General features: G+C 52.1%; 1 protein-coding gene across 5 annotated transcripts in view; it reads right to left on the reverse strand.

Moving 5' to 3' along the window:
• The window catches only part of MBTPS2 (membrane bound transcription factor peptidase, site 2), a 46,475-nt gene that overhangs the window by 9,012 nt on the left and 21,702 nt on the right, over positions 1–15,761 (reverse strand). For 3 of the 5 annotated variants that reach the window (XM_064152013.1, XM_064152012.1, XM_064152014.1), the window contains exons 5-9: positions 15,262–15,389; positions 12,511–12,629; positions 10,252–10,432; positions 5,996–6,090; positions 3,098–3,293 (exon numbers count right to left, since the gene is read on the reverse strand). In XM_064152013.1, the coding sequence (XP_064008083.1) occupies positions 3,098–3,293; positions 5,996–6,090; positions 10,252–10,432; positions 12,511–12,629; positions 15,262–15,389 (719 nt within the window). Of the gene's footprint in view, positions 1–2,793; positions 2,967–3,097; positions 3,294–5,995; positions 6,091–10,251; positions 10,433–12,510; positions 12,630–15,261; positions 15,390–15,761 lie in introns of those variants that run through there. The other 2 variants (XM_064152016.1, XM_064152015.1) reach the window with 2 other exon arrangements.

The raw sequence follows: 15,761 nt of genomic DNA on the forward strand, positions 1-15,761 counted from the left end.
ACACCCTCAAACAACATCAGGTTGCCCAGAGACCTGTCAGTCTGACCTTGGAGATATCTAGGGATGAGGCCTCACCTGCCTCCCTGGGCAACCTACTGCAGTGTTGCAACACCCTCATGGAGCAGAACTTGTTCCTAAGATCCAATCTGAATCTGTTCTGTTCTTGTTTCAAACCCTTGCCCCTTGTTTTGTCCCTGCAGGTCCTTTGAAAACAGTCTCTCTGCAGCCTTCTGGTAGCCCCTTTCAGGTCCTGGCAGACTGCTCTTAGGTCTCCCTGAAACCTTCTCATTTCCAGGCTGAAAAATCTCAGCTCCCTCAGCCTGTCCTCCTAGCAGAGGTGTTCCAGCCCCTGATCATGTCCATGTCCCTGCCCTCTGATCATGTCCATGTCCCTGCTCTGGACCCATTCCATGTCCTTCCTGTGTTGAGGACTCCAGAGCTGGATACAATACTCTAGGTGAGGTCTCATCAGAGCAGAATTAAGACCAAGATCAATTTTCCTCAGGTTCAATAAACAATTCAAGGGCAGCAGAACAAAGATGAGAGGAGAGTAGTTCCAAAGGAAGATTAGGCAGAGAACTGGTCTGGTCAGTCACATAAACACATCTTCTTCTGTTAGCAGAAGCCCTTGGGATGAGTCAGAAGCTATAATTAGTCCAAGCAGAAATCATATGAGATGGAGAGATGCAGACATCAAGGATATCCCATAAAAACAATGGCCTTGGTGTGGCAACAATGCCACAGCTGTACCAAGGCAGCTTGAAAACCATGTTCTGTTATTTGAGCTTAAGAAAGACCTTTGAGTTTCAGGAACTGGGGAGAAAATGACTCTGCTGCAACAACAGAGGCCAGGCCCAGAGAGTGGTGGTGAATGGTGCCACATCCAGCTGGCAGCTGGCACCAGTGGTGTGCCCCAGGGATCAGTGCTGGGCAAAGTCCTGTTCAACATCTTCACTGATGATATGGAGCAGGGGATTGAGTCCAGCAGTAGTAAGTTTGCAGATGACACCAAGCTAGGAGAAGGTGTGGAGCTGTTGGAGGGCAGGAGAGCCCTGCAGAGGGACCTGGCCAGGCTGCATGGGTGGGCAGAGGCCAAGGGGATGAGACTGAACAAGGCCAAGGGCAGGGATCTACACTTTGGCCACAACAACCCCAAGCAGCACTGCAGGCTGGGGCCAGAGTGGCTGAGAGCAGGCAGGCAGAGAGGGAGCTGGGGGTGGTGGGAGAGAGGAGCTGCAGAGGAGGCAGTAGTGTGCCCAGGTGGGCAGCAGAGCCAATGGCATCCTGGGCTGGCTCAGGAGCAGTGTGGGCAGCAGGACAAGGGAGGTTCTTGTGCCCACCCCTGTGCTCAGCACTGCTCAGGCCACCCCTGGAGTGCTGTGTCCAGCTCTGGGCTCCTCCATTGCAGAGAGATGTTGAGGTGCTGGAAGGTGTTTGGAGCAGGGCAGCAAGGCTGGGGAGGGGCCTGGAGCACAGCCCTGTGAGGAGAGGCTGAGGGAGCTGGGGGGGTGCAGCCTGCAGCAGAGGAGGCTCAGGGCAGAGCTCATTGCTGCCTGCAGCTGCCTGCAGGGAGGCTGTAGCTAGGTGGGGTTGGGCTCTGCTGCCAGGCAGCCAGCACCAGAACAAGGGGACACAGCCTCAAGTTGTGCCAGGGGAGGTCTAGGCTGGATGTGAGGAAGTTGTTGTCAGAGAGAGTGATTTGCACTGGAATGGGCTGCCCAGGGAGGTGGTGGAGTGGCTGTGGCTGGAGGTGTTGCAGCCAAGCCTGGCTGGGGCACTTAGTGCCATGGTCTGGTTGGTTGGGCAGGGCTGGGTGCTAGGCTGGGCTGTTGGAGCTTGGAGCTCTCTTCCACCCTGCTTGATTCTATGATTCTAACAACTGAAGAACACAACGGCTGGAGAGGTGGGTCCAGGTGAGAGCAGCCCTGAGGAGAGGGACTTGTGGGTGCTGCTGGAGGAGAAGCTGAGCAGGAGCCAGCAGTGTGCACTTGCAGCCCAGAAAGCCAAGCAGAGCCTGGGCTGCAGCAGCAGCAGTGTGGCCAGCAGGGCCAGGGAGGGGATTCTCCCCCTCTGCTGTGCTCTGCTGAGACCCCACCTGGAGTCCTGCATCCAGCTCTGGAGCCCCTGGGACAAGAGGGCTGTGGAGATGCTGGAGAGTGTCCAGAGCAGGGCCAGGAGGATGCTCAGAGGCTGCAGCAGCTCTGCTGTGAGCACAGCCTGAAAGAGTTGGGGCTGTGCAGGCTGGAGCAGAGGAGGCTCCCAGGGGACCTTCTTGTGGCCTTCCAGCATCTGAAGGGGGCTACAAAAAAGCTGGGGAGGGACTTTTGAGGCTGTGAGGGAGTGGCAGGAGTGGGGGGAATGGAGCAGAGCTGGAGGTGGGGAGAGTAAGGCTGGAGGTGAGGAGGAAGTTGTTGAGCAGGAGAGTGGTGAGAGGCTGGCAGGGGTTGCCCAGGGAGGTGGTTGAGGCCCCATGGCTGGAGGTGGTTGAGGCCAGGCTGGCTGAGGCTGTGTGCAGCCTGCTCTAGGGTAGGGTGTCCCTGGGCATGGCAGGGGGGTTGGAACTGGCTGCTCCTTGTGCTCTCTTCCAACCCTGCCTGATTCTATGATGCTATGAAAAGTTAGTTTCCTGCAGGCACAGAGGTCACACTAAAGAGTCAGGCATTCACCAACAGATATTCCTAATGCAAAATTCACACAGCAGAGGAAGAAATTCTTCTGCTTTAAGTGCACAAAAGAAACAGAAGTGGTTACCACAGGTACTGGACACAGTAAAGAAGTTTATGTGTTAGGAAAATGCAGGTGCTTGGTTCCCATGTCTAACCTAAGTGAGCTCTGCCACAGAAACAGCCCTTCCCTAGTGCTCTGAACAAACCATCCCATATCACACATGGTTTCTATTACCTTCACAACTCATTGCACTGTGCACATTTCATTTTAGGCCTGAGCAGTCCAGATCTCTCCACTGGCTGTAAGAAGAAATGGATTCTGCATTAACCAAGTTCACTGCTGAGCTCTCCAAGACCTCGTTCAAGCAGCCAGGCAAAGCAAAGCAAATTAGAAATCACTGCTGGGAAACTGTTCAGTGAATGCTACCAACCTGTGTACTGCAGATGCAAAGGGTGTCCCACGTACAGCATGTCAATATGAGGGGGATGTTTTACCCTGATCAGCCTTGTTTGGTTCTCTAAAGAAGGAGTCAGACAAAAGCTTGGCACAGAATGCTTCTGGCAGTCCGTGTTGGCTCGACAGACTTTGCTGGCCTCAATAACCTTCCGTGCTGGCAGGCAGGCATGCTGCAAAGGGTGGGTAAGAGGATTAGCAAAGGGAAAGCTACTTCCCAACACATCAGAGAACCTTTTGAAGGATGGAAAAGACCTCTGAGATCATCAAGTCCAACCTTCTACCCACCACCTCCATGACCGTGTGCCAGGATAACATAAACAGTGATGCAGGAAGGGACAGTCTGGGCACCATGCAGCAAGGACTGGTACTGTACACCCACAGCACAGCTCCTCTGACAGAGGTTGCTCTGGGTCCAGCAGAGTGTGGTAGCTCTAGCCCTGGCTGGGTCCATCTCTAAAGGCTCCCAAGGGCTGCAGTAGTGTCCAGCAATCACAGAATCATAGAATCAAGCAGGTTGGAAGAGAGCTCCAAGATCATCCAGCCCAACCTAGCACCCAACTCTGCTCAGTCAACCAGACCATGGCACTAAGTGCCCCAGCCAGGCTTGGCTGCAACACCTCCAGCCACGGCCACTCCACCACCTCCCTGGGCAGCCCATTCCAGTGCCAATCACTCTCTCTGCCAACAACTTCCTCCTAACATCCAGTCTGACCTAGCACTCAGCCCTAGCCAGTCAACTAGACCAGAAGTCAGAGAATGTTTTGGGTTGGAAAAGCTCCAGGATAAAAAGTGATGGAATATTCCTTTTTAAAGCAAACAACTGAAAAAGGGCTTCACTGATGTGCTCTTTTCAGCCCATGAGGAGATGAAAGCTGATTTTGGGTTTCTTTTTTCACAGAAGGTTAGAATCATAGAATCAAGCAGGGTGGAAGAGAGCTCCAAGCTCAGCCAGCCTAACCTAGCACCCAGCCCTGGCCAACCAACCAGACCATGGCACTAAGTGCCCCAGCCAGGCTTGGCTTCAACACCTCCAGGGATGGGGACTCCACCACCTCCCTGGGCAGCCCATTCCAAAGCTAGGGCTGGAACCCTAACACTAACCCCCCCTGTTAGAGCAGGAGCACTTAGAGCAGATCACAGAGCAATACATCCAGGTGGTTCGTGAATAGGGAGGTGTACAGAGATATATCCTCTTGTGATGTGTGCTGGGCTGCAGCAAGAGCAGTGTGGGCAGCAGGGCAAAGGAGGGGATTCTGCCCCTTGGCTCTGCTCTCCTCAGACCCCACCTGCAGTCCTGGGGGCACTTCTGGAGGCCCCAACACAAGAAGGACACAGAACTGTTTGAGCCAGTCAAGAGGAGGCCACCAAGATGCTGAGAGGGCTGCAGCAGCTCTGCTCTGAGCACAGGCTGAGAGAGTTGGGGCTGTGCAGCCTGAAGAGGTGAAGGCTTGGAGTGGCCTTCAAGTATCTGAAGGGGGCTACAGGAAGGCTGGGGAGGGACTATTGACAAGGTCTTGTAATGACAGGAGGAGGAGGAGGAATGGGCTTGAATTGGCAGAGGGGAGATTGAAACTGGATGTTAGGAAAGGGTTCTTTGCAGTGAGGGTGGTGAGACACTGGCACAGGTTGCCCAGGGAGGTTGTGGATATTCCCTCCCTGGAGGTGTTCAAGGCCAGGTTGGATGAGGCCTCGAGCCACCTGTTCTAGTGGGAGGTGTCCCTGCCTATGGCAGGGGGTTGGAACTGGATGATCCTTGAGGTCCCTTCCAACCTAAACCAGTCTATGATTCTATAACTCCAGTGATCTGCAATCAAGACAGCCCACAGCAAAATACTGTTGACTTATCTGCTGAAGGAAGGAAGTTTTAGACTTCACTGATCTAAAACCTCAACAAAAAACCCAAGAGACCTACTGGTAGAAAAGAAACCAATCTCAATTAAGATAAACACAGGACTGCATCCAGTTCTGGTGTCCCAAACATAAGGACACAAGAGGAGTTCGGGGCAAGCTACTGGACACGATCCAGTACCTCAGTATGTTTACCAGGTAAGCAGCAGAGCCAGTGGCATCCTGGGCTGGCTCAGGAGCAGTGTGCCCAGGTGGGCAGCAGAGCCAATGGCATCCTGGGCTGGCTCAGGAGCAGTGTGGGCAGCAGGGCAAGGGAGGTTCTTGTGCCCACCCCTGTGCTCAGCACTGCTCAGGCCACCCCTGGAGTGCTGTGTCAAGCTCTGGGCCCCTCAATTCAAGAGAGCTGTGGAGGTGCTGGAAGGTGTTTGGAGCAGGGCAGCAAGGCTGGGGAGGGGCCTGGAGCACAGCCCTGTGAGGAGAGGCTGAGGGAGCTGGGGGGGTGCAGCCTGCAGCAGAGGAGGCTCAGGGCAGAGCTCATTGCTGCCTGCAGCTGCCTGCAGGGAGGCTGTAGCCAGGTGGGGTTGGGCTCTGCTGCCAGGCAAGCAGCAGCAGAAGAAGGGGACAGAGGCTCAAGCTGTGCCAGGGCAGGTCTAGGCTGGATGTTGTGAGGAAGTTGTTGTCAGAGAGAGTGATTGGCACTGGAATGGGCTGCCCAGGGAGGTGGTGGAGTGGCTGTGCCTGGAGGTGTTGCAGCCAAGCCTGGCTGGGGCACTTAGTGCCATGGTCTGGTTGGCTGGGCAGGGCTGGGTGCTAGGTTGGGCTGGCTGAGCTTGGAGCTCTCTTCCAGCCTGGCTGAGTCTATGACTCTAGGAGTGCAGGAGCAGCACTGTGTCAGGTGCTACTCCTTCAATGCAATTGTATATTAAAAGTAAAACGAAAGTAAAAGAAGAGTTGCTCAATACTCCTGGTTCCATGTCAATAACTTCACATTCACCAAACAGAATTAGCAGTTCAAGGAACTTACCAGGTGGTTGCCCAAGTTATTGCTATATGAAAAGCAGATGTCTGTGAGGCTGTTGTTGCTACAACATTCCACTGTGCCATCGAGTCTTCTGTAGACTAAAGAATGCAGGCAGAGAGCAAATGATCAATATTGGAGCAACTTCCTGAAAAGAGATTAATCTCCTAATCAAAGCAAAACATTCTGTGGCCTTGAAAAATCATATTAGAGTCTAGCCTGGTTCACTCACAACTGAAGATAAACTTCACCTCTGCAACAGTGTCACCTGATCTCCACTAGGGAATCACAGAATGGTTTAGGTTGGAAGGGACCTCAAAGATCATCCAGTTCCAGCCTTACTGCAAGTCAGTAGAGACATCCCCCACTGGAGCAGCTTGCTCAGAGCCTTGTTGAGCCTGGACTTGAAGAATCATAGAATCATAGAACCAACCAGGTTGGAAGAGACCTCTAAGCTCAGCCAGCCCAGCCTAGCCCCCAGCCCTGCCCAACCAACCAGACCATGGCACTAAGTGCCCCAGCCAGGCTTGGCTTCAACACCTCCAGCCACAGCCACTCCACCACCTCCCTGGGCAGCCCATTCCAATGCCAATCACTCTCTCTGCCAACAACTTCCTCCTCACATCCAGCCTAGACCTCCACTTACCTCAACAATCTCACTGTGCAACCTGTTGCAGTGCTGCAGCACCCTCATGCTGCAGAACTTGTTCCTCACATCCAATTTCAATCTGCTCTGCCCTCATTTACAATCCATTGTCCTCATCCTGTCCCTGCAGGCCTTTGAAAACAGTCCCTCTGCAGCCTGCTTGGAGCCCCCTTCAGGTACTGGCAGGCTGCTCTGAGGTCTCCATGGAGCCTTCTCTCCTCCAGGCTGTTCTTAGGACTCCCTGGAGCCTTCTCTTCTCCAGGCTGTACTTAGGACTCCCTGGAGCCTTCTCTTCTCCAGGATGCTCTTAGGTCTCCCTGGAGCCTTCTCTTCTCCAGGATGCTCTTAGGTCTCCCTGGAGCCTTCTCTCTTTCAGGCTGCCCTTAGGACTCCCTGGAGCCTTCTCTCCTCCAGGCTGAACACCCCCAGCTCCCTCAGCCTGTCCTGACAGCAGAAGTGCTCCAGCTCCTCAATCACCTTTGTGGCCCTGCTCTGGACCTGCTCCATCAGGTCCATGTCCTTGCTGTGTTGAGGGCTCACTTGCATGATGTTTGGCATAGCAATGTGTCACTTGCTCCTGTAGTGCCTTCACTGGCTGGCTAGGGAAAGCACCAAGACCCTAAACATCCACTTTAAAACCTGAAAGCCTTTACAAGACTCACATTGTAAAGAACATTCCAAGCCTATAAGGCCTCCTGTTAAACACTTGCAGGGATGAGGACTCCACCACCTCCATGGGCAGCCTAATCCAGTGTCAATCACTCCTGCTGTGAAGAACTTCATAATAACATCCATCCCGAAACTGCCCTGGCACAGTTTGAGACCTTGTACACCTTAAATCCAGCTGGCAGCTGGCACCAGTGGTGTGCCCCAGGGATCAGTGCTGGGCACAGTCCTGTTCAACATCTTCACTGATGATCTGGAGCAGGGGATTGAGTCCAGCAGCAGTAAGGTTGCAGATGACACCAAGCTAGGAGCAGCTGTGGAGCTGTTGGAGGGCAGGAGAGCCCTGCAGAGGGACCTGGCCAGGCTGCATGGGTGGGCAGAGGCCAAGGGGATGAGAGTGAACAAGGCCAAGTGCAGGGTTCTGCACTTTGGCCACAACAACCTCAAGCAGCACTGCAGGCTGGGGCCAGAGTGGCTGAGAGCAGGCAGGCAGAGAGGGAGCTGGGGGTGCTGGCAGAGAGGAGCTGCAGAGGAGGCAGCAGTGCCCAGGTGGGCAGCAGAGCCAATGGCATCCTGGGCTGGCTCAGGAGCAGTGTGGGCAGCAGGACAAGGGAGGTTCTGCTGCCCACCCCTGTGCTCAGCACTGCTCAGGCCACCCCTGCAGTGCTGTGTCCAGTTCTGGGCTCCTCCATTGCAGAGAGATGCTGAGGTGCTGGAAGGTGTTTGGAGCAGGGCAGCAAGGCTGGGGAGGGGCCTGGAGCACAGCCCTGTGAGGAGAGGCTGAGGGAGCTGGGGGGGTGCAGCCTGCAGCAGAGGAGGCTCAGGGCAGAGCTCATTGCTGCCTGCAGCTGCCTGCAGGGAGGCTGTAGCCAGGTGGGGTTGGGCTCTGCTGCCAGGCAGCCAGCAGCAGAAGAAGGGGACACAGCCTCAAGCTGTGCCAGGGCAGGTCTAGGCTGGATGTTGTTAGGAAGTTGTTGTCAGAGAGAGTGATTGGCACTGGAATGGGCTGCCCAGGGAGGTGGTGGAGTGGCTGTGGCTGGAGGTGTTGCAGCCAAGCCTGGCTGGGGCACTTAGTGCCATGGTCTGGTTGGTTGGGCAGGGCTGGGTGCTAGGTTGGACTGGCTGAGCTTGGAGCTCTCTTCCAACCAGGCTGATTCTGTGATCCTGTTTATAAGACATAAGCAATTGGATTATCACCCTGAAGAGGAGGGCAGCTTTGGCACAGGCTCTCAGCTGGGCTGGGCTGGCAATTAAGAACCAGTTTTTAGTTGCTGTGAGTATAGCTGCTGAGATTCTGCTCTTGTCTGAAATGCAGTTTCAGAGTCATGGGCAATAAAACTGCATCTTGTGTAACTGAACCAGTCCTGTTTAGATTCAAACACAAGAGATTTACTACCAGACACCCACTATTGCTTCCAAGCTTGGCTGCTGTATTGTGTGAGCAGCCCATTGTGCCCCTGCTGCATTCTAATCAGAGCAGTCTGCCTGCATTTGCAAAGCCATAAGCCTCCAGCAGTGAGAAATATTCCTTTGGAAATGAAATGACCTCTCTTCAACCTCTCAGCAGCTGCCATTTGTCAAAATCTTGACAGTTCCCAACTTGACATAAATACAGACCATCAATACAAAATGTATCTGGCAAATGGACTTTATCTACTTGACCATAAAGCAAATGGAGAGTAAGCTACTGGAATATGGAGCCAGACAGAAAATAAAGCCCCAGGGACCCTCTGGAAGAAGAAGGAGGTGTTCTCTATGTTGATAAGGAAACTAATTTCATGGTCATTCACCACTCAAAAAACACAGATGCAGTGCCTTAGCCTCGGGGTAGTTGAAAAAGGGATTGTAGGGTTCAGTGCTTGCACCTGTAAGCCTCAGGTTTAAGGTTCTATGTTATGGCCTGCAGGTTAGGCAGAGATAAATCAGCAACCAGCAGCACAGGTTTGGTCTGCCTAAGGGAGGTAGTGTAGTGGCACAGATTCTTTCAGTGCCTGTTTTCTGTCTTTGGGATTGTTTTCAAGCTGGTGTTGCAGATGAGGGTTGGGTTGGTTCCTTTGTGGAACGTTCACACAAAGATTTGGCACAACACTGAATCCTGGTTTAGAATCAGAGGATCAAGCAGGTTGGAAGAGAGCTCCAAGCTCCCCCAGCCCAACCTAGCACCCAGCCCTGCCCAACCAACCAGACCATGGCACTAAGTGCCCCAGCCAGGCTTGGCTGCAACACCTCCAGGCACAGCCACTCCACCACCTCCCTGGGCAGCCCATTCCAGTGCCAATCACTCTCTCTGCCAACAACACCCCCAGCTCCCTCAGCCTCTCCTCACAGGGTTATGCTCCAGTTCTGGGCTCCTGAATTCAAGAGAGATGGTTAGGTGCTGGAAGGTATCCAGAGAAGGGCAGCAAGGCTGGGGAGGGGCCTGGACCATAGCCCTATGAGGAGAGGCTGAGGGAGCTGGGGGTGTGCAGCCTGCAGCAGAGGAGGCTCAGGGCAGACCTGAGGGGTTGGGCTCTGCTGCCAAGCAGCCAGCACCACAACAAGAGGACACAGCCTCAAGCTGTGGCAGGGCAGGTCTAGGATGGATGTTAGGAGAAAGCTGTTGGCAGAGAGAGTGATTGGCATTGGAATGGGCTGCCCAGGGAGGTGGTGGAGTCCCCATCCCTGGATGTGTTGAAGCCAAGCCTGGCTGGGGCACTTAGTGCCATGGTCTGGTTGGTTGGCCAGGGCTGGGTGCTAGGTTGGGTTGGAGGAGCTTGGAGGTCTCTTCCAATCTGGCTGATTGTATGATTCCTCACTTCTGGACTTCAGAAGATTGAATGGCTTATTAGTCACTGCCTAAGACAGGACAGCAGACCTGGCTTATGAGAAATCCCTGCCCCCCAACAACAGAGTCTCTCAGACATGATAACATTACAACAGAAAAGGATGAAGAGAGGAATGAAAGCCATACCTCTGGCTGGAAAGGTAAATTGCTGTAGAGTGGCTGCACTTGCACAGTAACCAATCTGAGACTTCTCTGAGATGTCTCCCAGGCAGGAATTCCAGTCTTCCACACTGTAAACTGGGCAGTCTTGCAGGTCAGTGACAATATCTCCCACAAAAAGACCTCTTGGTCCATTGGCAGGAGAGTCCTGAGGAAATAGGGCCAAGTCAGTCAAGTTGCAATAGGTAGAACTACAAGGACCTGTTTAGGGTTCTGCTGAACCCCATCCATGTTTTTAGGTTCAGATGCTAATTCCAGACAAACAGAAGATCTCAGCCTCCACTAGAACTGATTATTTCAACTTGAAGCCCAGAAGGCTGCCATGAGCTGTGCTACATCCAAAGCAGTGTGACCAGCAGGAGGAGGGAGGGGATTTTGCCTCTCTGCTCTGCTGAGGCCCCACCTGCAGTAGTGCCTTCAGTTTTGGGGCCCCCAGCAGAAGAGGGACATGGAGCTGTTTGAGCAGGGCCAGAGGAGGGACATAAAGATGATCACAGGGCTGGAGAAGGTCCCCTGTGGGGACAGGCTGAGACAGTTGGGGCTGTTCAGCCTGGAGAAAAGAAGGCTCTGGGGTGACCTTAGAGCAGCCTTCCAGTACCTGAAGGGGCTACAAGAAATCCAGGAAGGGACTTTTTCCAAGGGCTTGTAGTGATAAAATGAGAGGGAAGGGATTGAAGCTTGAGGAGGAAACATTGAGACTGGAGATTAGGAAAGAAATTCTTTGCAGTGAGGGTGGTGAGACACTGGCACAGGTTGACCAGGGAGGTTGTGAATGCTCCCTCCCTGGAGGTGTTCAAGGCCAGGCTGGATGAGGCCTTTGAGCAACCTGGGCTAGTGGAAGGTGTCTGTGCCCATGGACCCTTTCCAGCAGTTCCATGTCCCTGTTATGCTGGGGGCACCAGAACTGGAGGCAGTGCTGCAGGTGGGGTCTCAGCAGAGCAGAGCACAGTAGAGCAGAGCAGCAGAATCCCCTCCTTGCTCTGCTGCTCTCCCTGCTCTAGATGCAGCCAGCACACAGCTGCCTGCTAGGCTGCCAGAGCCCACTGCTGGCTCATGTTGAGTTCATCTTCAACTGACACCCCAAAGTCCTTCTCCTCCAGACTGCTCTTGAGCCACTCTCAAGGAAGTTCTTCACAGAGTGATTGGCACTGGAATGGGCTGCCCAGGGAGGTGGTGGAGTGGCTGTGCCTGGAGGTGTTCAAGCAAAGCCTGGATGAGGCACTTAGTAGTCATCATCAGTAGTCAGTAGTCATAGAATCAAGCAGGTTGGAAGAGAGCTCCAAGCTCATCCAGCCCAACCTAGCACCCAGCCCTGCCCAGTCAACCAGACCATGGCACTAAGTGCCTCATTATTATCATTACCATTATTAACACCATCAGTAGTAGTATTACTATTATTAGCTCTTGTTCTTCTTATTGTTATTATCATCATTATCATTATTATCATCATCATCAGTGCCATGGTTTAGATGACTGGCTAGGGCTGGGTGCTAGGTTGGACTGGATGAGCTTGGAGCTCTCTTCCAACCTGGTTGATTCTATGGTCCTCCCCTAGCCTCGATTTGCAGCTGTTCCTTCACACCACATTCCTTCATTTAGTAACACTGAAATGCAAGAGACTCAAAGCAAGCTTTAAGCAGACAAAAAGTTCAAGGTGCTGCAGAGGGCTGCACTAACCAGATCTGACAGTAATCATAGAATCAAGCAGGTTGGAAGAGACCTCCAAGCTCATCCAGTCCAACCTAGCATCCAGCCCTAACCAATCAACCAGACCATGGCACTAAGTGCCTCAGCCAGGCTTTTCTTGAACACCCCCAGGGATGGTGCCTCCACCACCTCCCTGGGCAGCCCATTCCAATGCCAATCACTCTCTCTGTGAAGAACTTCCTCCTAACATCCAGCCTAGACCTGCCCTGGCACAGCTTGAGACTGTGTCCCCTTGTTCTATTGCTGGTTACCTGGGAGAAGAGGCCACCCCCACCTGGCTACAATGCCCCTTCAGGCAGTTGTAGACAGTAATAAGATCACCCCTGAGCCTCCTCTGCTGCAGGCTAAACAGGCCCAGCTCCCTCAGCCTCTCCTCATAGGATTTGTGCTCCAGGCCCCTCACCAGCTTTGTTGCCCTTCTCTGGACATGTTCCAGCACCTCAACATCCTTCTTGAATTGTGAGAAGAAGCACATTTCAGAGCACAAAGGATATAACACAAGTAAAGATCTGTCCTTACCTCTGCAATCTCAGTGACAAGAGCCCCAGCACCCGTGTAATAGAAAGGGAAAAGGATGGCTGGCAGCAGAAACAAGCCCAGGAAGCTTACAACACCAAGGACAAAATTATGCCACACACCTAAAAAGAAAGGGGGAAGAAAAAAAATCATCATCATCATCACCTTCCTATATAAACATTCAGAACAAAAAGCTGGGTTTGAAATGCAAGATTCTACAGTTACCTTCTCATGGAATGACCACTGGGAGGATGGATTAAAAGTGGATTTGTGAACAGAGACATGAAAGAAGAATATGTGTATTGCTTTACAAATGCTGTAGAGGAGCTTTAAAGAAGCCTCTGAAGTCTGAGGAGTATCACAAGGTCAGGTTGGATGAGGCCTTGAGCAACAAGGTCTCGTGGAGGGTGTTCCTGCCCATGGCAAGGGGGTTGGAATTAGATGATCTTTAAAGTCATAGAATCAAGCAGGTTGGAAGAGAGCTCCAAGCTCATCCAGTCCAACCTAGCACCCAGTCCTGCCCAATCAACCAGACCACAGATGAAATATTTCAGCATTAAGTTATTTTGATTTCATACAACTGCAACACAACCAAAAGCATTAAGCAAATATTTGAACTTCATTATTTTAACCACTTATGTTAAAAGCAATTTTAGTTTCCCCATTTTGTGTTAAAACCAATTTTAACTTTCCCCATTTTGTGTTAAAATTAATTTTAACTTGCCCAATTTGTGTTAAAACCAAATTTAACTTTCTCATTCTCACAGAATCACAGAATCAGCCAGGTTGGAAGAGAGCTCCAAGCTCAGCCAGCCCAACCTAGCACCCAGCCCTGGCCAACCAACCAGACCATGGCACTAAGTGCCCCAGCCAGGCTTGGCTGCAACACCTCCAGGCACAGCCACTCCACCACCTCCCTGAGCAGCCCATTCCAATGCCAATCACTCTCTCTGACAACAACTTCCTCCTAACATCCAGCCCAGACCTGCCCTGGCACAGCTTGAGGCTGTGTCCCCTTGTTCTGTTGCTGGCTGCCTGCACAACCCTTAAAAGGCTAAAAAAAAGAAGAAGATTAACAAATCTCCTTTTGCTGTTACAGCCAACACAAGACATACTTAAAAGGAGCTCAAAAAATACATCCAAATATTTGAACTAAGTCTAAGAAAGTGGTGCACAGCAGCACTTTTCATCTGCTAGGCAGGGAATTCATGCTAAAAATAATCACAGGGCTTCCAAGAACACTCAGCACTATTCTTGAACTCCTGATGCCATCTGCTGTACAACAAACACACTCTTTCATCTTAAGAGTACAGGAGAGCTATGAAAGTAGCATTTGATGTCATTCTCCACTCTGGCTCTTTTACTTAGCTGCCAGACAAATTGCCCCCATTACAAGAGGGCTGTGGAAATGCTGGAGAGTGTCCAGAGCAGGGCCAGGAGGATGCTGAGAGGGCTGCAGCAGCTCTGCTGTGAGCACAGCCTGAAAGAGTTGGGGCTGTGCAGGCTGGAGCAGAGGAGGCTCCCAGGGGACCTTCTTGTGGCCTTCCAGCATCTGAAGGGGGCTACAAAAAAGCTGGGGAGGGACTTTTGAGGCTGTCAGGTAGTGATAGGACTTGGGGGGATGGAGCAAAGCTAGAAATGGGGAGATTCAGGCTGGATGTTAGGAAGAAGTTCTTCAGCATGAGGGTGGTGAGAGGCTGGCAGGGGTTGCTCAAGGAGGTGGTTGAGGCCCCATGGCTGGAGGTGTTTGAGGCCAGGCTGGCTGAGGCTGTGTGCAGCCTGCTCTAGGGTAGGGTGTCCCTGGGCATGGCAGGGAGGCTGGAACTGCCTGATCCTTGTGCTCCCTTCCAGCCCTGACTGACTCTAGGATTCTATGATCTGCAAGCCTGTCTCTGTAAAATCAGATCTGCAGGACACTGAGAAGAGTTGCTTTCTTCTGCTAGGCAAGCACCTTCTTTCCTCCAGGTTGAACAGCTCAGCCTGTGCTCACAGCAGAGGTTCTCCAGCCCTCTGGTCATCTTCATGGCCCTCCTCTGGCCCTGCTCCAGCACCTCCATGTGCCTCTTCTGCTGGGGGCACCAGAACTGGAGGCAGTGCTGCAGGTAGAGGCAGAGCAGAGCAGCACAGCACAGAGCAGAGCAGAGGGGCAGAATTCCCTCCCTCCTCGTGCTGAAAACACTGCTTTGGATGTAGCCCACCTAATGGCTGGCTTCTGGGCTGCCAGTGACAACTGCTGGTCTCATCAACTGACATCCTAAGTCCTTCTCATCCAGGTTCCTCTTGAGCCACTCCTCACTCAGCTTCTGCTTGTGCTTAGATACAGAATCATAGAATCAACCAGGTTGGAAGAGACCTCCAAGATCATCCAGTCCAACCTATCCCCTAGCCCTATCCAGTCAACTAGACCATGGCACTAAGTGCCTCATCCAGTCTTCTCTTGAACACCTCCAGGCACAGCCACTCCACCACCTCCCTGGGCAGCCCATTCCAATGCCAATCACTCTCTCTGCCAACAACTTCCTCCTAACATCCAGAATCAGTATTAATTTAAGCTCCTAAAAAGTGCTGTCTCTCCTCCAGAAAACAGCATAATATGAACAGTAATGATCAAATGATGTCCTGAAATTACACTTCAGCTTCAGAGCAGAAAAGCTTTAAACCTTCAATCCTCTGTTAAGGACACCCAAATGATTCCCTGTAGATTAAGTAACTGTGGTAAGCAAAGGCTTAATAAAAAGAGCACAAAGTATTTACCTGCACAAAATATCCTTAATTGCTGGACTGGAGATATCAGTTGCAAGTGAGTTGTGAAGAGATCAACAAAGGCTCCAGGATAGACAATGAAAATAAAGATGCCAAACCCATTGAACCGAACTTGTTCTCTGAGCAAAGAAGAAAGGCAAAGTTAAGTGGTGGCACTGGAAGCAAACACATGAAAAAAATCATTTCATGCAGCAAACATTTCCCACAAGGGGAATAATTAAACCTGTAATTACAAAACTAACTGATTTTGCATAAGGAGCACTTTGCAAAGCAATTAAACCAAAGAATCGATCACAGAATCAAGCAGGTTAGAAGAGAGCTCCAAGCTCAGCCAGCTCAATCTAGCACCCAGCCCTGCCCAACCAACCAGACCATGGCACTAAGTGCCCCAGCCAGGCTTGGCTGCAACACCTCCAGCCACAGCCACTCCACCACCTCCCTGGGCAGCCCATTCCACTGCCAATCACTCTCTCTGACAACAACTTCCTAAC

This window comes from Pogoniulus pusillus, chromosome 12 (assembly GCF_015220805.1).
Source record: "Pogoniulus pusillus isolate bPogPus1 chromosome 12, bPogPus1.pri, whole genome shotgun sequence".
NCBI lineage: Eukaryota > Metazoa > Chordata > Aves > Piciformes > Lybiidae > Pogoniulus > Pogoniulus pusillus.